Below are 21,274 nucleotides of genomic sequence, written 5' to 3' on the forward strand. Positions count from 1 at the left end.
AAGATATTCTTGAACAACTTTTTTCCGCAAGTCATAGAGACTTGGCCATTTCGGGATTAATAAAGGGTAGACTGCCACACAACCACAACGAATTTCAGTAAGTTTTCAAGCAAGCAGCGCGGAGTTATTCACCCTATGGTGAATATGGGTTAGGGTTGCAATGAGGGTTAGGGTTAGGGTTAGGGTTGTGATTAGGGTTGTGATTAGGGTTAGGGATGAATACCCATTGGTGATCAAGATATTCTTCAATAACTTTTTTTCGGAAGGTCATAGAGACTTGGAAGTTGGTTCCATCTCCACTAATGTGGCTCTGCCCGATCCATTGGGACCATCCCCGAGCTTCTACGACCTTCGGAAATGGTGAAACCACCAAATCTATAAAAAAAAAGTACAAGATATTTTTGAATAACTTTTCTTCTGAAAGTCCTAGAGACTTGTGCATTTCATGATTAATAAAGGGTGGCCTGCCACACAACCACACCGAATTTCAGCACGTTTCGAGCAAGCAGCGCGGAGTTATTCCAATTAATCCCTAATATGGGTTAGGGTTGCAATTAGGGTTAGGGTTAGGGTTGCAATTAGGGTTAGGGTTAGGGTTGTGATTAGGGTTAGGGTTAGGGTTGCTATTAGGGTTAGGGTTAGGGATGAATACCCATTGGAGCTCAAGATATTCTTCAATAACTTTTTTTCTGTAGGTCATAGAGACTTGGAAGTTGGTTCCATCTCCACTAATGTGGCTATGCCCGATCCATTGGTACCACCCCCGAGCTTCTACGGCCTTTGGAAGGGGTAGGGTTAGGGTTGTGATTAGTGTTTGATTTTTTGGTTGTGATTAGGGTTAGGGTTAGGGATGAAAACCTATAGGAGTTCAAGATATTGTTCAATAACTTTTTTTCTGAAGGTCATAGAGACTTGGAAGTTGGTTCCATCTCCACTAATGTGGCTCTGCCCGATCCATTGGGACCATCCCCGAGCTTCTACGACCTTCGGAAATGGCGAAACCACCAAATCTATAAAAGAAAAAGTACAAGATATTTTTGAATAACTTTTCTTCTGAAAGTCCTAGAGACTTGTGCATTTCATGATTAACAAAGGGTGGCCTGCCACACAACCACACCGAATTTCAGCACGTTTCGAGCAAGCAGCGCGGAGTTATTCCAATTAATCCCTAATATGGGTTAGGGTTGCAATTAGGGTTAGGGTTAGGGTTAGGGCTGCAATTAGGGTTAGGGTTAGGGTTGTGATTAGGGTTAGGGTTAGGGTTGCTATTAGGGTTAGGGTTAGGGATGAATACCCATTGGAGCTCAAGATATTCTTCAATAACTTTTTTTCTGTAGGTCATAGAGACTTGGAAGTTGGTTCCATCTACACTAATGTGGCTATGCCCGATCCATTGGTACCACCCCCGAGCTTCTACGACCTTTGGAAGGGGTAGGGTTAGGGTTGTGATTAGTGTTTGATTTTTTGGTTGTGATTAGGGTTAGGGTTAGGGATGAAAACCTATAGGAGTTCAAGATATTGTTCAATAACTTTTTTTCTGAAGGTCATAGAGACTTGGAAGTTGGTTCCATCTCCACTAATGTGGCTCTGCCCGATCCATTGGGACCATCCCCGAGCTTCTACGACCTTCGGAAATGGTGAAACCACCAAATCTATAAAAAAAAAGTACAAGATATTTTTGAATAACTTTTCTTCTGAAAGTCCTAGAGACTTGTGCATTTCATGATTAATAAAGGGTGGCCTGCCACACAACCACACCGAATTTCAGCACGTTTTGAGCAAGCAGCGCGGAGTTATTCCAATTAATCCCTAATATGGGTTAGGGTTGCAATTAGGGTTAGGGTTAGGGTTAGGGCTGCAATTAGGGTTAGGGTTAGGGTTGTGATTAGGGTTAGGGTTAGGGTTGCTATTAGGGTTAGGGTTAGGGATGAATACCCATTGGAGCTCAAGATATTCTTCAATAACTTTTTTTCTGTAGGTCATAGAGACTTGGAAGTTGGTTCCATCTCCACTAATGTGGCTATGCCCGATCCATTGGTACCACCCCCGAGCTTCTACGACCTTTGGAAGGGGTAGGGTTAGGGTTGTGATTAGTGTTTGATTTTTTGGTTGTGATTAGGGTTAGGGTTAGGGATGAAAACCTATAGGAGTTCAAGATATTGTTCAATAACTTTTTTTCTGAAGGTCATAGAGACTTGGAAGTTGGTTCCATCTCCACTAATGTGGCTCTGCCCGATCCATTGGGACCATCACCGAGCTTCTACGACCTTCGGAAATGGTGAAACCACCAAATCTATAAAAAAAAAGTACAAGATATTTTTGAATAACTTTTCTTCTGAAAGTCCTAGAGACTTGTGCATTTCATGATTAATAAAGGGTGGCCTGCCACACAACCACACCGAATTTCAGCACGTTTCGAGCAAGCAGCGCGGAGTTATTCCAATTAATCCCTAATATGGGTTAGGGTTGCAATTAGGGTTAGGGTTAGGGTTAGGGTTGCAATTAGGGTTAGGGTTAGGGTTGTGATTAGGGTTAGGGTTAGGGTTGCTATTAGGGTTAGGGTTAGGGATGAATACCCATTGGAGCTCAAGATATTCTTCAATAACTTTTTTTCTGTAGGTCATAGAGACTTGGAAGTTGGTTCCATCTCCACTAATGTGGCTATGCCCGATCCATTGGTACCACCCCCGAGCTTCTACGACCTTTGGAAGGGGTAGGGTTAGGGTTGTGATTAGTGTTTGATTTTTTGGTTGTGATTAGGGTTAGGGTTAGGGATGAAAACCTATAGGAGTTCAAGATATTGTTCAATAACTTTTTTTCTGAAGGTCATAGAGACTTGGAAGTTGGTTCCATCTCCACTAATGTGGCTCTGCCCGATCCATTGGGACCATCCCCGAGCTTCTACGACCTTCGGAAATGGTGAAACCACCAAATCTATAAAAAAAAAGTACAAGATATTTTTGAATAACTTTTCTTCTGAAAGTCCTAGAGACTTGTGCATTTCATGATTAATAAAGGGTGGCCTGCCACACAACCACACCGAATTTCAGCACGTTTTGAGCAAGCAGCGCGGAGTTATTCCAATTAATCCCTAATATGGGTTAGGGTTGCAATTAGGGTTAGGGTTAGGGTTAGGGCTGCAATTAGGGTTAGGGTTAGGGTTGTGATTAGGGTTAGGGTTAGGGTTGCTATTAGGGTTAGGGTTAGGGATGAATACCCATTGGAGCTCAAGATATTCTTCAATAACTTTTTTTCTGTAGGTCATAGAGACTTGGAAGTTGGTTCCATCTCCACTAATGTGGCTATGCCCGATCCATTGGTACCACCCCCGAGCTTCTACGACCTTTGGAAGGGGTAGGGTTAGGGTTGTGATTAGTGTTTGATTTTTTGGTTGTGATTAGGGTTAGGGTTAGGGATGAAAACCTATAGGAGTTCAAGATATTGTTCAATAACTTTTTTTCTGAAGGTCATAGAGACTTGGAAGTTGGTTCCATCTCCACTAATGTGGCTCTGCCCGATCCATTGGGACCATCCCCGAGCTTCTACGACCTTCGGAAATGGTGAAACCACCAAATCTATTAAAAAAAAGTACAAGATATTTTTGAATAACTTTTCTTTTGAAAGTCCTAGAGACTTGTGCATTTCATGATTAATAAAGGGTGGCCTGCCACACAACCACACCGAATTTCAGCACGTTTTGAGCAAGCAGCGCGGAGTTATTCCAATTAATCCCTAATATGGGTTAGGGTTGCAATTAGGGTTAGGGTTAGGGTTAGGGTTGTGATTAGGGTTAGGGAGGAATGCCCATTGGAGATCAAGATATTCTTCAATAACTTGTTTTCTGAAGATCACAGAGACTTGGAAGTTGGTTCCATTTCCACTAATGTGGCTATTCCCGATCCATTGGGACCATCCCTGAGCTTCTACAACCTTCGGAAATGGTGAAACCACCAAATCTAAAGAAAATAGTACAAGATATTCTTGAACAACTTTTTTCCGCAAGTCATAGAGACTTGGCCATTTCGGGATTAATAAAGGGTAGACTGCCACACAACCACACCGAATTTCAGTAAGTTTTCGAGCAAGCAGCGCGGAGTTATTCACCCTATGGTGAATATGGGTTAGGGTTGCAATGAGGGTTAGGGTTAGGGTTAGGGTTGTGATTAGGGTTGTGATTAGGGTTAGGGATGAATACCCATTGGTGATCAAGATATTCTTCAATAACTTTTTTTCGGAAGGTCATAGAGACTTGGGCATTTCGGGATTAAAATGTGTACTTGGGTCCAAAATGTAAATGTGCCAGATTTAGCCATAAAGGCTTGTTTTCATCTGCAGTCCCTGGCAGTTTGATGTTAGAAATCATACAGATAACAAATAGACATATAAAACACAGAAGTTTGTGCACGGACACAAACAGAGGCACATGGAAAACATAAGAACGACCAACAAACTTTGTATTGCCAAAACTACAGAAAAACAGGAGAATCAAGTTAAATACACAAAACAATGTGTCAGATTAGACAGAGAAAAGAAAACAAGTCCAAAATAAATAAAGCAAATCACATAATAAGCCTTTGACTTTTAACCTTTTTTATTTATTCATTCCTTTTTATTTTTGGTTGTCTTTATTGAAATAACAAAGCATGAAATGGTAAGAGAGAAGGAGAAGACATGCAGCATAAAAAAATACATCAAATCTTTTCTCATAGGCTCACATTATATTGATCGAAAGCAACAAAGCATACAGAAATAATAACCATAATCCATTGCAGATATATTCACATGGCAAATTAAAAACTGTATGATGTCATTCAAATGTGATTGAGAAACTCTGAGCTAAAGGTTAAATAACAGTGTTTGCCAAACACCTCCAGAACAACAAGTTATACATTAACAAATATATTCTTCTTCTTAGTTTAGTAGTCTCTGGTGGCCTTGCCTTTGTGTCGTGGAGGCAAGTTGGAATAGCTAAATAGCACTGCACTATTTACAAAGCCCAGAATATAAGTGGAGCCACAGTTATGAATGAACAGACAATAAAAAAATAAAAGCAACAAAATCCCAAACACACAAAGGTTCGTTTTTTTTCTCTGAAAGAAAAACATTTATTTCTTCACAATTATTTACAATCAAAGTTATTCTATTAGAAGTGCACCAGAGTACAGTTCAAACAAGAACAACAGCAGTCGAGTGATAAGTAAGCTTCTTTATGAAATTAAAGTGTCACAGATGAAACAAAAGAAAAAGTGTCACAGATGAAAGACCTGCAAATACAATGAACAACAACCAGTTAGTGCACAGTAAAAACACACACAGACACACACACTTTCAGGCATATCTGTGTACACACACCCACAGGTTTCAGTTAAACAGCAAGAGAGGAAGAAAGGAGAGAGCAGGACGGATCATGACCTCACCTTCTCAGACCAGGGGGTAGCTGGATGCAGTAGCAATGCCACACTGGTTGTGTTTGTTCCTGCTCATCTTGATGTATCCCTGGTCTCCCCAGGTTAGACCCCAGCTACACAAACACACATCAGCAACCATATTCAGCTGCTCTATATATTAAATGGAATCATTGTCAAAAACAACAGTATACAGAAAAAACACTGAAAAACACCAATAAAAGTAATGGCAGTATTAATATCAATTAAAGAAGCTGATATAATCCTGGCTGAGATTCACTTCATTTTAGTTGAGCTGTAACAGTTACATTCAGGAGAGGAGCCTGCATTTCAATACCCGTATCTACCTGTTCTTAACCAGCCAATAGTCATGTCCGTCTTTACTGCCGTAACCCACAGCGAGTACACCGTGATCCAAGTCTGTGCTGCTGCAATCCGGCTCATCATACACTCCTGGAAACAAGCATACATTAGTCAGGCTTGTAGATTGGTGAGTACATACATAATTTTTCATATTTCTTACAAGAATGTAATATGGACCTGATTCGTATAACTGGAAAGATGGATTAGAAGCATCGATGGCCACAGACACGGGTCCAACAGTGGCCACAGCCTCCTTCAGGGCGTCTTCATCACCTTGTTCTACATCAACGTAGCCGGTGCATTTGGCACCGATGGTGGCAGGGTTGTAACGGCACTGTCCGTCCTAATTCAGAGACAACATTATAATAATATTAAAAACTTTATTTATGTAGCACATTTAAAAACAGGCAATACAAAGTACTTTACAAAGAGGACAAATAGTAACAACAATACAATAATCAAAGACAAGAAGCAAATTAATCATTTTAAAGTTGAAAGGAGATAAATTATGTAACATTAAAAGTAACAGCAAAAGTAAAGAATAAAAACAACTTAAGTTGTAGCAACAACAAAAAAACATTAATTAGTTTTCCCATGTTGACACACCAAACCAAAGAGGTTTTAAATAGTTCTTGTTGACTTTGAACTGAGAGCTTGCCAGGGTTTAGTTGTCTTAAATGTTGTGACCACAAGGTGGCGACATCTCTCACATAAAAAAAACAAAAACATTCTCAACTCACTTCAACTCAATCTTTTTGCCCGACAATGACTAATGGCTGTTTTGGTTTCTACACAGTAGCTGCATTCAAATAATGTGACTTACATCCACATTGAATGTGCATTGTTATTTCAACTAAACCAGAGTTGTCCTTATACCTCTGCCTCATATGGGTAGGAGTCCTCGGTGTCTATACCTCCGTTGGCCTGAATGTAGCGGAAGGCATTGTCCATTAAGCCTCCATTGCAGCCATAGTTGCCATATTTACCAGAGCAGTCCACCAGCTGCTGCTCACTCAGGGACACCAGCTTCCCTGTCTTCCTGAAGTTCTGACCCTCCAGCGAACCAGTCTGGAAGAGAGTGAAGTGAAATTGAGACAGGAAAAAAAACCATCTTTGTTACCGGAAAAGGAAGAGGGGTTTTACATACTGTACTGAAGGCCCAGCAGGAGCCACACTCTTTCTGATCCTTGACGTCAGTGACGTAGCCCTTGTCCCTCCAATCGACAGTGTCTGGCAGATCAGTGACTTCAGACAACCGTAGAAAGGAGGAGCCACCACGAGGCAGAGAAGTGTTGAAGGGGCCCAGGCAGCCCTGAGAAACCAGGTGCTTGTACTCCTCATTTTCCTGGGGAGGAAGGACAAATATTCAGACAGCCACTTTATCCATAATGCCAATCACGCTGTTGCCATGATCTTGCTGCAACCCACTGATGTGTTTAGTGCACAAATTCAACAAATGGTGCCATAAACAGCCATCTATCATACCAGGTCTGCAAAGTAGGTCATGCCAAGGCGGTAGGATTTGATGCCCTGATCAGCCATGATATTGTGAACCAGCACCAGTTTGCGGTTTCTGAGCCAGATTTGCATGCGATGAGCCTCCTCTAATGGAGAGTTGTAAGATCTTCCTGCCAACCGGAGACGGAAAAATCATAAAAAACACAGTAAATGGCGCTGTTTTGAGACACTTGAATGACTGCTGGAGCAGTATGGAGGAGGAGGATTTTTTTTTATGTTTGAAGACGTATATAAATACTTGTATTGGATATGGCTGCAACGCTGTTTACTCTTGAAACTCCAAAAGGGTTGATCTGTAACTTAAAGTGCAACTGAGCACACATTTCTCTGAATTTAAGTCTTACATCTTAAGGCCTGTAAACTCTGTAGGCCTTATAGATAAAATCTTTCTATATATAATTATATAATTATATATCTGGCAATAAGACAAAGCCGTCTGAAAAGAGTTAACACTGCCTCACCAAACTTGAGTTTCCAGGCGTGGAACTCCAGGTCTTCCAGGGACACGCTGGCACAGCTGGCCACGGCCAGAGCGGCAGCAAAAACCAACAGCAGCTTCATCCTGACCGACTAAGAAAAAGAGAAGAAATCCAATGTGACTTGAATCCACACAATTTGAGACTGAACTCTCTCTACTTCAGCTTTGCTCTGAAAATTGTTGTCTGTCTTCTCCACCACAGAATCAGCTTTATTTCCTAGTGTAAATGAATCACAGTTTCATTCCTCCCCCCTTCTTATCTTATGAGTCTCTCTTTCTTCCTGGCAGCAGTGCAGCTACAGTACAGGAAGTGTGTGTGTGTGTGTGTGTGTGTGTTCCCTTACCTGCCCTTATGTCAATGTGCACGGTGAAGTCCGAGGTACAACCACCAGATGATGCAGGGCCGAACCAGAGGGCCACACTTATAGCTGTGTATGTTTATGAGCTGCAGTTCATCCAGTCAGGTGGTTTCATAAGATCAGAAAGAGAGAAGTATGATTGTCAGCAGCACATTAAGTTAGAAAGACAAAAAGGAAGTCAATCATTGAAACCGGGAATGAGGAGTCATGAGTTCTGTCTGCATGATAAAAATTTTCTGGTAAACATATTTCTCAACCATAGCAAAAAAAAAAACATGAGCATTATGATCTAATCAGTTAGTTCCTTAGGAATTTTACAGCCACTTAAAGACGGAACACAGTCTTGTCTCTTTGTGTGAAAATGCTGTTTCATGGGGAAATTGGGAATTCTCTCAAAGAACAAAACCAAATCAGACAGCAACACATACATGTGCTAATTTCCGCCCTGTTGAAACTTTACTATTTAAATTATGCCACTCGAGAAATATAAGTGTGAAGCAGGTGGGAGTGTTTCAATTTCTCAGAAATGTCAGTGGTACATTCCACTCACTCACTGAGAGTTTGTTCAAGGGATTTACCTGAATGATAAAGTGTTTTTTGAAATTGTGCCACCCACCTTTCCTTTCTGATAATAATAATACATTTCATTTATATACCATTTTATTAACAATGTTCCAAACTTGCAAATAATACAAACTTTATTTGTATAGCACTTATCTAAATGAGGTTACAAAGTGCTTCACACAAAGGTCCATGGCATAATAAAGAATGGATTGTGATAAAAGGTTTAGTGTTCAATCCAATTTAAGAGTCAAATCATAGCATAATAAGGTCAAGACCTTAAGTTTATAGAGAAACCCAACAGTTCCCATGATGAGTAAGCACGTTGGCCACTGTGGAGAGAAAAAAACTCCATCAAGTGAAAACCAGACAAGGCAGTTGACTAAACGAATATTGGCCTCATTAGAGATAAAGCAGTAAAAAGGACTTTTTTGGTTATTCTGTGGCAAAATAATGAGTTTGCACTGTCAGTCTGCCAATCAGTAATATTCAGATACATATGATACACACACAACTGCATTCATATTTCTTATTCCCTACATTTGATTTACTTTAATTTAATTTACTGTAATTTGAATGTTTTAGTCCAAACTGACATAAGCATCAAAAACAGGTACGATATAGAGCTTTGATACGCAAGGGTGAAATCAATTTTATAAAATATGGTATCCATAAACTTGTCTTCAGGAGACGTTTTCCCCCAACTTGCCATGCACACATTCAAGAAGCTATGAGTAAAGTATATTTGTCACATTGGAAAGCCTTTTTATATAGGTGTGCACAGAGCATAGACTTGGTAAACTCATTTTAGAAAGGTGCTTTGTAAATGTGATTGTACTTCCTTGAACACACAAGCCTTGAGTCAGTGCAAACAGTTGAGTAAGTTTATTGTGTGGGGACATGAAGATATGTACACTGGGATTCTTGAGGAGGTTGAAATGTGTTTATATTTATGAATCCTTTACAAAATCAGGTAAACAGTTTCAATCGGTAATAGTTTCACCCCCTTTCACAGTTTATGTTGACCTTTGCCTAAATGTGTGATTTATTTTAAAGGTACCAAACAATACACATCAATTATCATTCTTGAGTCCAACAGATTTTGTCAGATTTGGCCTTAAAGGCTGGTTTTCACCTGTGGCAGGTTGATGGCAGTAATAATACAAATTACAATTAGACACAAACAAAGGCACATTTCACATGGAAAGCACAAATACACAAATAATCAGTAGAAACAATACAGAGACAGGTGTATTTTGGCATCTTATCTTCATCATCATCTATTGACACTGTCTTCCCACTACATCTAAAACAGCAAATTCAATTCAATTCAATCCTTAATGTGCATGTTTTAATGATTAAAAAGAGCTTGTTTTCGTTAAAAGAAAAACTTAATATCTCAAATCAGAGCAGAGTTGAATTTTCAATGACACGTGCATATTTCATAAGGTTTCAAAGTTGTGTATACAGCGTCAGATATTCAGTAAAATATAATAAAATCAGGCAATATTAGGGGCAGCAGTGACTCTTTAGAGACCATTTTCACATTCCACCTATGCAGAGTGAATCCATGGCAGACAGGGTAGAATAAGTTTTATAGTTTTAGAGTATTTTAAATCTTATATAATTTTAGTAATATAAAATGAGTAAATGTAATTTATTATTATATGTCCACATTATATGAATCAAAAGCAACAAAACGTTCAGAAATACATAGTTCTGTTGAAGATTCCTACATGCGTGTAGAAATGGAATAAAATAAGTCGCATTAGAATGTAAATTTAAAGAAAAGCTTATGGGGCCTAAAATGTGAAAACTGAGATAAAGGGATAAAAAAACTGTGTTACCTCCAGACAACATATACAAGGAAGAATATCAGTGAAACCACAGTGATATATGAACAGACAATTAAAAGAAAGAAATCCCAAACAAATAAGTAGAAGAATTTATTGCTGTTCATTTATTTACAATTCAAAAATAAGTAATTCAATTAAAAGTGCACCAGGGTACAGAGACACTCAGTCCAAAAATCAAAAGCAGTTGAGTGATAACTCTTTACGAAACTAAGTAAATTATGTGTCGCAGAAGAGAGTCCTGGACCTGCAAATACAATGAACATCAATCAGTTAGTGCACAGTCAAAATACACACACATAAGCACACACTTTTCAAGAATATCTGTGTACACACCTACAACTTTCAGTTAAATGGCAAAGAGAAAGAAAGAAAAGAGCAGGACGGATCATGACCTCACCTTCTCAGACCAGGGGGAAGCTGGCTGCAGTAGCAATGCCACACTGGTTTCCTCTGTTCCTTCTCATTTTGATGTATCCCTGGTCTCCCCAGGCTGTACCCCAGCTACACAAACACACATCACCAACCATATTCAGCTGCATGACATAAAACAGAATCATTGTCTCACCCTGGCTGAGATTCACTTCATTTAAGTTGAGCTTACTAGTGGTAATAGCTGTAACATAAAGGGGAGGAGCCCACAATTCAATATATTTGTGTATCTACCTGTTCTTAACCAGCCAATAGTCTTGTCCGGATTCAGTGCCGTAACCCACAATGAGTACAGCATGGTCCAATGCTGTGCTGCTGCAATCCGTCTCATCATACACTCCTGGAAACAAGCATATATTAGTCACATTCACTTGTATGATAAATACATAGTTGTTCACATTTCTTCCAGAGTTTGAAAAGGATGTAATATGGACCTGATTCGTATAACTGGAAAGATGGATTAGAAGCATCGATGGCCACAGACACGGGTCCAACAGTAGCCACAGCCTCCTTCAGGTCACTCTCATTACCCTGTTCTATATCAACGTAGCCAGTGCATTTGGTAGCGATGCTGGCAGGGTTGTAACGGCACTCTCCGTCCTAATTCAGAGACAACATTATAATAATATTAATAACTTTATTAATGTGGCACATTTCAAAATAGGCAATACAAAGTACTTCACAAAGAGAACAAAGAAGAACAACAACAGGAAATATCAAACACAAGAAGAAAGTAATACAATGTCATATAAAATCAAAGACAGCAGGTAAAATACTACGACATTATTTAAAGGTAATGGCAAAAGTAAAAGAAACAATAGGGAAAAAAAGCATTTGATTTTCCATGTTAAAAAACATCTAGGGTGCAAATGAAATTAAAATGATCACTGTAGACTTTTTATTGAGAGCCATCCAGGGTTTAGTTGTTCAAAAAGTTTAGTCCACAAGATGGAAGTATTGCACATCCCTCAAATTCTTTTTTATTTTTTTTGCATGACAATGAAAATGCTGGTTTAGACCATAAACAGTAGCTGCATTCAAATAATGTGATTAAAACACACATAGAAGCTTTTTGTTTACCTCTGCCTCATATGGGTAGGAGTCCTCTGTGTTTATACCTCCATTGTCCTGGATGTAGCGGAAGGCATTGTCCATCCAGCCTCCATTGCAACCATAGTTGCCATAGTTACCAGAGCAGTCCACCAGCTGCTGCTCACTCAGGGACACCAGCGTCCCTGTCTTCCTGTAGTGCTGACCCTCCAGCGCTCCAGTCTGGAAGACAGTGAAATATAATTGTGACAAAAAAACATCTGCATTTCTGGAAGAGACTTAGACTTAGACATTATTGTCCTTGTGGGAAATTTGTTCACACAGTCATTTCAGTACAATCAACACAGAAGGACAGTAGAGGCAACCCACCGATGAAGAGAACATGACATGCAACATAAAACATGTACTAACAAGTTACATTTACCTTGGCAGTTTATTCAGTGCTGCAATGACAGAGGGTATGACTCTCCTGCTGAATTGGTCCCTTCTCTATTTAAGTGTTCTGTATCTTAGTAGGTATGGCAGTAATGTGAAGTTGGGATTAAGAGGTTGGTCCATGTCATCTGCTTTAGTGAGTGCTAGTCATTTAATGGCTCTGTCGTTCAGGTCTGTAATTTTGGGTGTGGGAAGGTCAATGATTTTAGAGGCAGTGTGTGTGATGAGTTTGTTTTTGTTGGTGACAGAGAGCATGTTGTAAACAGGTAGCAAGTTGGGTTTTACATACTGAACTGAAGGACCAGCAGGAGCCACAGCTCCCCTGATTCTTGACAGGAGTGACGTAGCCCTCTTGCCTCCAATCCATAGTGTTTGGCATGTCAGTGAATTTACGCGTTTTCAAGAAACTGGAGCCAACGCGAGGCTTAGAAGCGTTGAAGGAGCCCAGGCAGACACCAAAGACAGTTTGTTTGAACTCCTCATGTTCCTGGTGAGGACAGACAAAAGTTCAGAGAGTTACTTTATCCAAAATGTCGATCACAGTTTGGTCATAATCTCACTGCAACAAAATGACACTGTTGGTGTTTAGTAAACAACTTCTGCCGCTTATCATACCAGGTCAGCAAAGGAGGTCATCCCAAGGCGGTAGGAGGAGTTGCCCTGATCGGCCATGGCATTGTGTGCCGTCACCAGTTTCCAGTTTCTGAGCCAGATTTGCATGCGTTTGTCCTCCTCTGATGAAGAGTTGTAGGATCTTCCTGCCAACCAGAGACAGAAAAAATCAGAGGGCAGAGAATCCAGAGAAATTATCATTTTTCAAGAAATCGTTCAGACACAAACATTTGAATCATTTTGGAGATTTACATTTGTGGTCAAGTGTAGATGAGCACAATATATCACCAGAATTAAGCCTCAAATTTGAAGGCTTTAAAGTCAGTAAGCCTTATTGATAAAATCTTAACATGTTCTGTATTTGATAAAAGAACACAATGAGATAAAACAGTCTGAGAAGATTTAACATTGCCTCACCAAACTTGAGTTTCCAGGCGTTGAAATCGTGGTCCTGCAGGGAAGCATTGGCAAAGCTGGCCACGGCCAGAGCAGCAACAACAACCAAGAGCAGCTTCATCCTGACCGACGAAGAAAGAGCAAAAAGTTGAGACTAAACTCTTTGTACTACAGATTTGTACGTTGGTTTGCCAATGTTGGCTTTGCAGCAGCGCACCTTCATTACAGGAAGTGTGGTCATCTGTGTATGTGTGAGTGTGAGTCTTACCTGTCCTTTTGTAGATGCAAGTGATGCAGGACTGTGGCAGAGGACCACTCTTATATAGCCACAGGGGTGCCATAGTGGGTGGGTGGGTGGGTGGGTTTGTGTGGGAGGGAAGTTGGGTTTTCCGGAGGGGGGTTGTTTGAGGTGTGTGGATGTGAGGGGGTGGGACTGACCTCCAAGGGCCCCAAAGGGGAGAGGTCATTGACAAGCCTGAATGTTTTTTTTGGCATCAACTTTCTGAATAAATCGATTGAGTAACCAAACTTTCTCTTCAAAATAGTGGGGGCATTCACTTCATGTGTGTTTTTCTTTTCTCTCCTTCTCATGTTGTTGTGTTTTTTGACATTAATATGTTGTTATGATTATTTCTTCTAAGATCAGAGTCAAATCAATCTGCTATGTTTTGTGAATGTATTATTATTGTTGTTATTATTATTATTATTTCTTCTTATATAATTTATGATGCTTCGGCAATATGGTTAATGTAACTTTCATGCCAATAAAGCTTATTGAAGCGAATTGAATTGAGCAAGATGGAGAACGCAAGTTCTTTACATTAACTTTTAATATAACTACAGCCTTTGGGGGGTTTCTGATGTGATTACTGTATTTCCCTGTATTTACTTTATTTGGTATGTACAGTTAATTTGTGACTATCCTTAAAAAACACTCCAGATTTGTACAGTTGGCTCTATCATTTGTAAAACAAAATAATAATTATAATAAAATTAAGTATGTGTGAGGCACATCATGTATGGAGAGAGGAAGGGGGCCCAGCGAGTGCTTGTGTATAGGGCCCAGAATTTTGTGCTAGGCCCCTGTATAGCCGTGTATGGTTACAACTTTCAGTGTATCGAGTCAGGTGGTTTTTAGCAGCTCATAAAGTCAGAGGGAGAAAAAGTGAACCTGTCAGCAGCTTGCTGAGTCAGACAGAAAAAAGTCAGAGTCAATCATTGAAATAAGGAATGAGGGATAATGTGTTCACTGAGTTATGAACATTTTAATTGTGGGTACACCTCCAGCCTGGCATGTGCCAAGGTGGCCAAGATGCAGTCTGGTTAAATGTAAATATGTTATTTTGTGCTGAGCGATAGAATTAAAGCAACGTGTCTGACACATCCTCTGTTATTAGTTAAATGTGCATTTTGTAAGATTTAGGTGAAAAGAATCTATTTAAAATTTAAAAAAGTGCATCAGTCCAAAAGTCATGTAGGTGCCCAGCATGCCAGGAGGCCAGTTCAAAGCTGTAGGCGACCGTTTCAATTGATAAGAAATATCAGTGACACATTACACTCACGCACCTAAGAGTTTGTTTAAGAGATTTAGTGGAATGATCCAGATGGATCAAAGTGTTATTTGAAGTTGTGCCACCCACGTTTCTGGAAAAAAACTTTAAAAACTTTAAATTTAAAATTAAAACCACAGACAAAGCAGTAGAAACTACTAAAAGAAACAGTACAAATGCAAATTAAATCATCTGAAAAGCTTTTTCTTAATTCTGTGGCTAAAGAATGTCTGCCAATCAGTAATATCACAATACATATAAAACACACACAACTGCATTCACATTTCTGATTCCCTACATTTAATTTGTTACCTCATTCATGATTCATGACTGTTTTCACAGACTGAACTTCAAGACTTACTTTCTGTTTCCACACACACTTCCTGTTTGCAACCTGTAAAGAGTTGTCTCTGTGACTGTCACAAGGCTTACGACATGACCTCAGACCATAAAGACTCAAAGACGCAAGTTTAAAGATGTCCTTGAACTCATTTACCACTCATCTCATGTACTTGCCTGTTTGTTAATGTCCTGCAGATAAAGAGTTCAGTGTACACTCTCAAGTCTGTGTGTACACAGACTCTGGTTCTGCCCTATTTGAAAAGAACACAAAACAAATTGATGTATCACATATGTCTGTAATTATTTTAATTCTGTATAGCTTTCAAATTTGCAAATAAAAAGCAAAAGACTCAAGCAGTTCAACAAAGGTCGAATAAGTACTTTCCTTTAAGCTGAAGAACCAATAACACAAAATACATAAGAAAAAACACATGCATAATACAAGTAAAAGTCCAAATATTCTAAATCCTACTAAAGTAAAATTATGTTATCAATAAAGTCTAAGTGTCAACATTACCATATCAAAAATTGCCACTTTTATTACATATTAGATATTAATATATTACATATTGCATTACTGTTGGTCAGTGTAAAGCTCATGCGTTTACTTTACATAATATTTAATTTATATATCAGTGGTTCTCAACCTAGTGTTCAAGTTGCTCCAAAAGGTCATCAGATCAACCATAGATATTTAAAATGAGGACTCAAATACATAGGTGTATATACATATATTTCTATTATTTATGTGGTCACAATATGAGCTGATCAGATGTTATTTAGTGCAATCTTATTTTAAAAAATAACTAGTAGCTACAACATGTCTGATAAATATAGCAGAGTTAAATTGTGATATTTCCCTAGGAGATGTAGCTAGTGGAGTAGAAGTACAAAATATAAAAGAGCATACTCAAGTTAAATATCTCAAATTGTGTCATGCAATACTTGCAGTTAGTTACTTTATGCCTCTACTGTTGGACTGCAGTTCAAAGATGGTCAGGTACTTTAACCTTATAAAGCAGGTGATATGAGTATTTATAAGTCATATTAACAGAAACCAAAGAGTGTCTCTTCATACTACAACTGGGATTTAAACATAGAGACTGGTGAAAACAGTTGGGAAATATTTGAATCCAGTATCTAAAATGAAAGAGCAACTTATTTTGGTTTGAATTTTTTGGACAGCAACTGTCTCAAGACAAACACTCATGACAATGCAAATACAACAGGAAAACAGGTTCATCGGTCAGGGTTTGTGTTTGTTTATGGGGGCAAGATTTAACTAGTGCATGTGTGGGTGGGTTTGTGCTTTCTGATAAGTTATATAATTTTGCAAAGGCAAAACAGAGATCGATTAACTGCACAAGAAAAACCATATAGGCTACCACACGTTTTAGTTGTATGTCATTTTGTTTTGTTCATGTTTTTCAGCTTTCACTTCACAGTTGAAATGACACATTAGTAATCTGAAATCCAGGACAACACAGTGAGGCAATGTATCTGAAATTAAGGTGAGTAAAACTAGCCTTTGTTTAGTAGTAGTGAATGCTGGAGGGCATGTGCAGAACAAGAAGCTGATGATGCACATATCTGTGAGGGCACTCCATCTTGCTCTGAGAGTGGTGAGAGAATCAACTCACTGCAATCAGGTGTGTGTGGCTCTGATTGGCGGTGATAGAGCCCAGGTGTTGGGAGCCTTCATATGCCCTGTGCTGACTCATTGTCTCACCTTCAGAGGCAGTGAGAGCTTCTCCCTGTTGTCAGTGTGTCTGAAAACACACCACTAAGAATTTTGCCTGTAGTTTTCCCAGTGAATAAGTTGGTGCTGAAGAGTTTGCTGTGACTCCAGCCTTCGCCTTTCATTTAGAGTTTTCTGGGTCTCCTGGACAATTTTAGGTTTTAGTCAGCTGCTTGGCAGTGGTGGTTTTGTTAATCATTTGTGGTGCATTGTTTCTTTAAGGAAGCCTGTAGTGGCTCTATACAATTTCGGTGTTTTGTTTTTCCCCAATTTCCAATCTATCGCTACTGCGATTTTTGTGGTTATCCCCCTGGGATAGCTTAGAGAAACCAGTGGGTCTGCACCTTTGTCCCACTCCGCCCGCCTGTCTTGTGGTTGCCGATCCAAACCAGACAGCAATGTATGTGTAGAGAACAGACTGGATGACGACAGTGTAGAACTGGATCAGCAGCCCCTGAGGCAGGTTGAACTTTCTGGGAGATTGTGGATCCAAGAAATCTGATGGTTTCCACTGCTGTAGTAAAACGAATTAAACTCTTAATGAGCCTATGTCGATAACATATTTTCTCTGAAAACTGCTATGTTAGTTAATTTATTTTAAACTATTACAGATTTAAAAAGTGCTGTGGAAGTTGATCTCGTCAACCCCTCACCATAAAATTTTTCATTTTCTGCAGTGTTACAAATACACCAGGTGAGGGCAGCATTTTGCTGCTTAAGCAGTATTTCCGTTCATTGGTTCATTTCATTTCGCCACCACCTCTTCGGCTCTTTGTCACCGCCACCTCTTCAGTTTTTTCCCTCAGTTGGTGGTTGTCTTTTGTTCGTTTAAGGACTTGCCCTTTTGTTAATAATCTATTTACCTATACCTCCATGTACGACACTACACTCTGGTCCAAACCCCAAAGCGTAACACTTTATTTTCCAATAATGGCCATTTGCTCATATTTATTTATGCATTTATTTATATTTTTATTCTATCTTATTAATACATTTATTAATTTATACATGTAATTTTTCATCCTCCATACTCTGGTGGCCTTGCCTTTGTGTTGCAAAGGCAAATGGCCAAATGACTCTGCACTATTTACAAGGTCCACAATATCATTGAAGCCACAGAAAGAAAAAGAAAAAATCACAAACACACAAAGGTTTGTTTTTTTTCTTTGAAAGAAAAACATGTATTTCTTCACATTTCTTCACAATCAAAGTTATTCTATTAAAAGTGCACCAGAGTACAGTGCAAACAAGAACAACAGCAGTCGAGTGATAAGTCAGCTTCTTTATGAAATTAAAGTAAATTCTGCCACACAGATGAAAGACCTGCAAATACAATAAACCAATTAGTGCACAGTAAAAATACACACACACACACTTTCAGGCATATCTGTGTACACACACCCACAGGTTTCAGTTAAACAGCAAGAGAGAAAGAAAGGAGAGAGCAGGATGGATCATGACCTCACCTTCTCAGACCAGGGGGATGCTGGCTGCAGAAGCGATGCCACACTGGTTATATCTGTTCCTGCTCATCTTGATGTATCCCTGGTCTCCCCAGGCTGGACCCCAGCTACACAAACACACATCACCAACCATATTCAGCTGCTCTATATATCAAACTGAATCACTGTTTCAACAACAGCATACAACAAAAAAAAACTCTGATATAATAAATAATAAATGATTGCAGTGAAAAGAGTCTGATATCATGCTGGCTGAGATTCACTTCATTTTAGTTGAGCTTACTAGCTGTGACAGTTGGAACATAAAGGGGAGGAGCTCACAATTCAATATATTTGTGTATCTACCTGTTCTTAACCAGCCAATAGTCTTGTCCATATTCAGTGCCGTAACCCACAATGAGTACAGCATGGTCCAATGCTGTGCCGCTGCAATACGGGTTATTATACACTCCTGGAAACAAGCATACATTAGTCACATTCACTTATATGATAAATACATAGTTTACTAAAAAATTTAATTCTTCCAGAGTTTGAAAAGGATGTTATATGGACCTGAATGATAAAGCTGGAAAGATTGGTCCGAAGCATGGATGGCTACAGACACGGGTCCAAAGGTGGCCACAGCCTCCTTCAGGGCATTTTCATTACCACTTGGTATATCATAGTAGCCGGTGCACGTAGCACCGATTTCGCCATAGTTGGCACGGCATGGTCCCACCTAATTCAGAGACAACATTATAATAATATTAATAACTTTATTTATATAGCACATTTCAAAATAGGCAATACAAAGTACTTCACAAAGAGAACAAAGAAGAACAACAATAGGAAATATCAAACACAAGAAGAAAATATTACAAGGTCATTTAAAGACAAAGACAGCAGGTAAAATACTACGACATTATTTAAAGGTAATGGCAAAAGTAAATGAAAGGGGTTAGTTGTTTAGAGTTTAGTCCACAAGATGGCAGTATTGCACATCTCTCAAGTTCTTTTTTACTTTTTTTGCATGACAATGAAAATGCTGGTTTAGACCATATACAGTAGCTGCATTCAAATAATGTTATGAATATCCACAGAAGCTTTCTGTTTACCTGACCCTCATATGGGTAGGAGTCCTCTGTGTGTATACCTCCTTTGTTCACGATGTAGCGGAAGGCATTGTCCATCCAGCCTCCATTGCAACCATAGTTGCCATAGTTACCAGAGCAGTCCACCAGCTCCTGCTCACTCAGGGACACCAGCCTCCCTGTCTTCCTGAAGTTCTGACCCTCCAGCGCTCCAGTCTGGAAGACAGTGAAATATAATTGTGACAAATAACATCTGTGTTTCTGGAAGAGACTTAGACTTAGACTTTATTGTCCCTTGGGGAAAATATGTTTGCACAGTCATTTCAGTACAATCAACACAAAAGGATAGTAGAGGCAACCCACCGATGAAGAGAACATGACATGCAACATAAAATATGTACATGTTACATTTACCTTGGCAGTTTATTCAGTACTGCAATGACAGAGGGTATGACTCTCCTGCTGAATTGGTCCCTTCTCTATTTAAGTGTTCTGTATCTTAGTCGGTATGGCAGTAATGTGAAGTTGGGATTAAGAGGTTGGTCCATGTCATCTGCTTTAGTGAGTGCTAGTCATGTAATGGCTCTGTCGTTCAGGTCTGTAATTTTGCGTGTGGGAAGGTCAATGATTTTAGAGGCAGTGTGTGTGATGAGTTTGTTTTTGTTGGTGACAGAGAGCATGTTGTAAACAGGTAGCAAGTTTGGTTTTACATACTGAACTGAAGGACCAGCAGGAGCCACAGCTCCCCTGATTCTTGACAGGAGTGACTAAGCCCCATTGCCTCCAGTCAATAGTTTGTGGCAAACGCAAGGATGTATGCATTTTCAAGAAACTGGAGCCACCGCGAGGCTTAGAAGCATTGAAGGAGCCCAGGCAGACACCAAAGACAGTTTGTTTGAACTCCTCATGTTCCTGGTGAGGACAGACAAAAGTTCAGAGAGTTACTTTATCCAAAATGTCGATCACAGTTTGGTCATAATCTCACTGCAACAAAATGACACTGTTGGTGTTTAGTAAACAACTTCTGCCGCTTATCATACCAAGTCAGCATAGTAGGTCATCCCAAGGCGGTAGGAGGAGTTGCCCTGATCGGCCATGGCATTGTGTGCCATCACGATTTCACGGTTTCTGAGCCAGATTTGCATGCGTTTGTCCTCCTCTGATGAAGAGTTGTAGGATCTTCCTGTCAACCAGAAACGAAAAAAATCAGAGGGCAGAGAATCCAGAGAAATTATCATTTTTCAAGACATCAGTTCAGACACAAGCATTTGAATCTTTTTGGAGATTTACATTTGTTGTCAAGTGTAGATGAGCACAATATATCACCAGAATTAAGCCTCAAATTTGAAGGCTTTAAAGTCAGTAAGCCTTATTGATAAAATCTTAACATGTTCTGTATTTGATAAAAGAACACAATGAGATAAAACAGTCTGAGAAGATTTAACATTGCCTCACCAAACTTGAGTTTCCAGGCGTGGAAATCGTGGTCATGCAGGGAAGCATTGGCAAAGCTGGCCACGGCCAGAGCAGCAACAACAACCAAGAGCAGCTTCATCCTGACCGACGAAGAAAGAGCAAAAAGTTGAGACTGAACTCTTTGTACTACAGATTTGTACGTTGGTTTGCCAATGTTGGCTTTGCAGCAGCGC

The 21,274-nt window shown here is 39.5% G+C and overlaps 2 protein-coding genes across 4 annotated transcripts; both read right to left on the reverse strand.

Moving 5' to 3' along the window:
• Positions 1-5,076: 5,076 nt before the first annotated feature.
• On the reverse strand, positions 5,077-13,814 carry LOC109644118 (procathepsin L-like). Of its 3 annotated transcripts, none has more exons than XM_069535800.1 (9): positions 8,109-8,364; positions 7,748-7,856; positions 7,254-7,396; positions 6,916-7,113; positions 6,645-6,836; positions 5,946-6,111; positions 5,753-5,858; positions 5,418-5,521; positions 5,077-5,264 (listed from the first exon to the last, which is right to left on the reverse strand). In XM_069535800.1, the coding sequence occupies exons 2-8, from the start codon at positions 7,845-7,847 to the stop codon at positions 5,422-5,424; spliced, it is 1,005 nt and encodes a 334-aa protein (XP_069391901.1). In that variant the 5' UTR covers positions 7,848-7,856; positions 8,109-8,364; the 3' UTR covers positions 5,077-5,264; positions 5,418-5,421. The 3 variants fall into 3 exon arrangements, with proteins under 3 accessions (XP_069391901.1, XP_019965003.2, XP_069391902.1); XM_020109444.2 differs by lacking the exons at positions 5,077-5,264; positions 5,418-5,521; positions 5,753-5,858; ... (4 more) ...; positions 7,748-7,856; positions 8,109-8,364 and adding exons at positions 10,618-10,784; positions 10,938-11,041; positions 11,204-11,309; ... (4 more) ...; positions 13,484-13,584; positions 13,731-13,814; XM_069535801.1 differs by lacking the exons at positions 5,077-5,264; positions 5,418-5,521; positions 5,753-5,858; ... (4 more) ...; positions 7,748-7,856; positions 8,109-8,364 and adding exons at positions 10,618-10,784; positions 10,938-11,041; positions 11,204-11,309; ... (3 more) ...; positions 13,070-13,212; positions 13,484-13,641.
• A 4,215-nt stretch (positions 13,815-18,029) lies between these two features.
• LOC138412274 (cathepsin L-like peptidase) lies at positions 18,030-21,238 on the reverse strand. Its single transcript, XM_069535799.1, has 8 exons — positions 21,081-21,238; positions 20,666-20,808; positions 20,340-20,537; positions 19,650-19,841; positions 19,108-19,273; positions 18,901-19,006; positions 18,559-18,662; positions 18,030-18,415 (listed from the first exon to the last, which is right to left on the reverse strand). Exons 1-7 carry the CDS (start codon positions 21,178-21,180, stop codon positions 18,563-18,565), a joined length of 1,005 nt encoding a protein of 334 aa, XP_069391900.1. The 5' UTR covers positions 21,181-21,238; the 3' UTR covers positions 18,030-18,415; positions 18,559-18,562.
• Positions 21,239-21,274: the final 36 nt, after the last annotated feature.

This window comes from Paralichthys olivaceus, chromosome 12, assembly GCF_024713975.1.
Source record: "Paralichthys olivaceus isolate ysfri-2021 chromosome 12, ASM2471397v2, whole genome shotgun sequence".
Lineage (NCBI taxonomy): Eukaryota > Metazoa > Chordata > Actinopteri > Pleuronectiformes > Paralichthyidae > Paralichthys > Paralichthys olivaceus.

Bases quoted from the DNA above. Each gene is read 5' to 3' on its own strand.
- LOC109644118 (XM_069535800.1), bottom strand. From the start codon at position 7,847: ATGAAGCTGCTGTTGGTTTTTGCTGCCGCTCTGGCCGTGGCCAGCTGT. The intron at 6,837-6,915 runs GTATGTAAAACC...ACTCTCTTCCAG, and splicing joins CCTGCTGGGCCTTCAGTACA to ACTGGTTCGCTGGAGGGTCA. The intron at 5,859-5,945 runs GTCCATATTACA...GCTTGTTTCCAG, and splicing joins TTTCCAGTTATACGAATCAG to GAGTGTATGATGAGCCGGAT.
- LOC138412274 (XM_069535799.1), bottom strand. From the start codon at position 21,180: ATGAAGCTGCTCTTGGTTGTTGTTGCTGCTCTGGCCGTGGCCAGCTTT. The intron at 20,809-21,080 runs GTGAGGCAATGT...TCTGGTTGACAG, and splicing joins CGCCTGGAAACTCAAGTTTG to GAAGATCCTACAACTCTTCA. The intron at 19,007-19,107 runs GTCCATATAACA...GCTTGTTTCCAG, and splicing joins TTTCCAGCTTTATCATTCAG to GAGTGTATAATAACCCGTAT.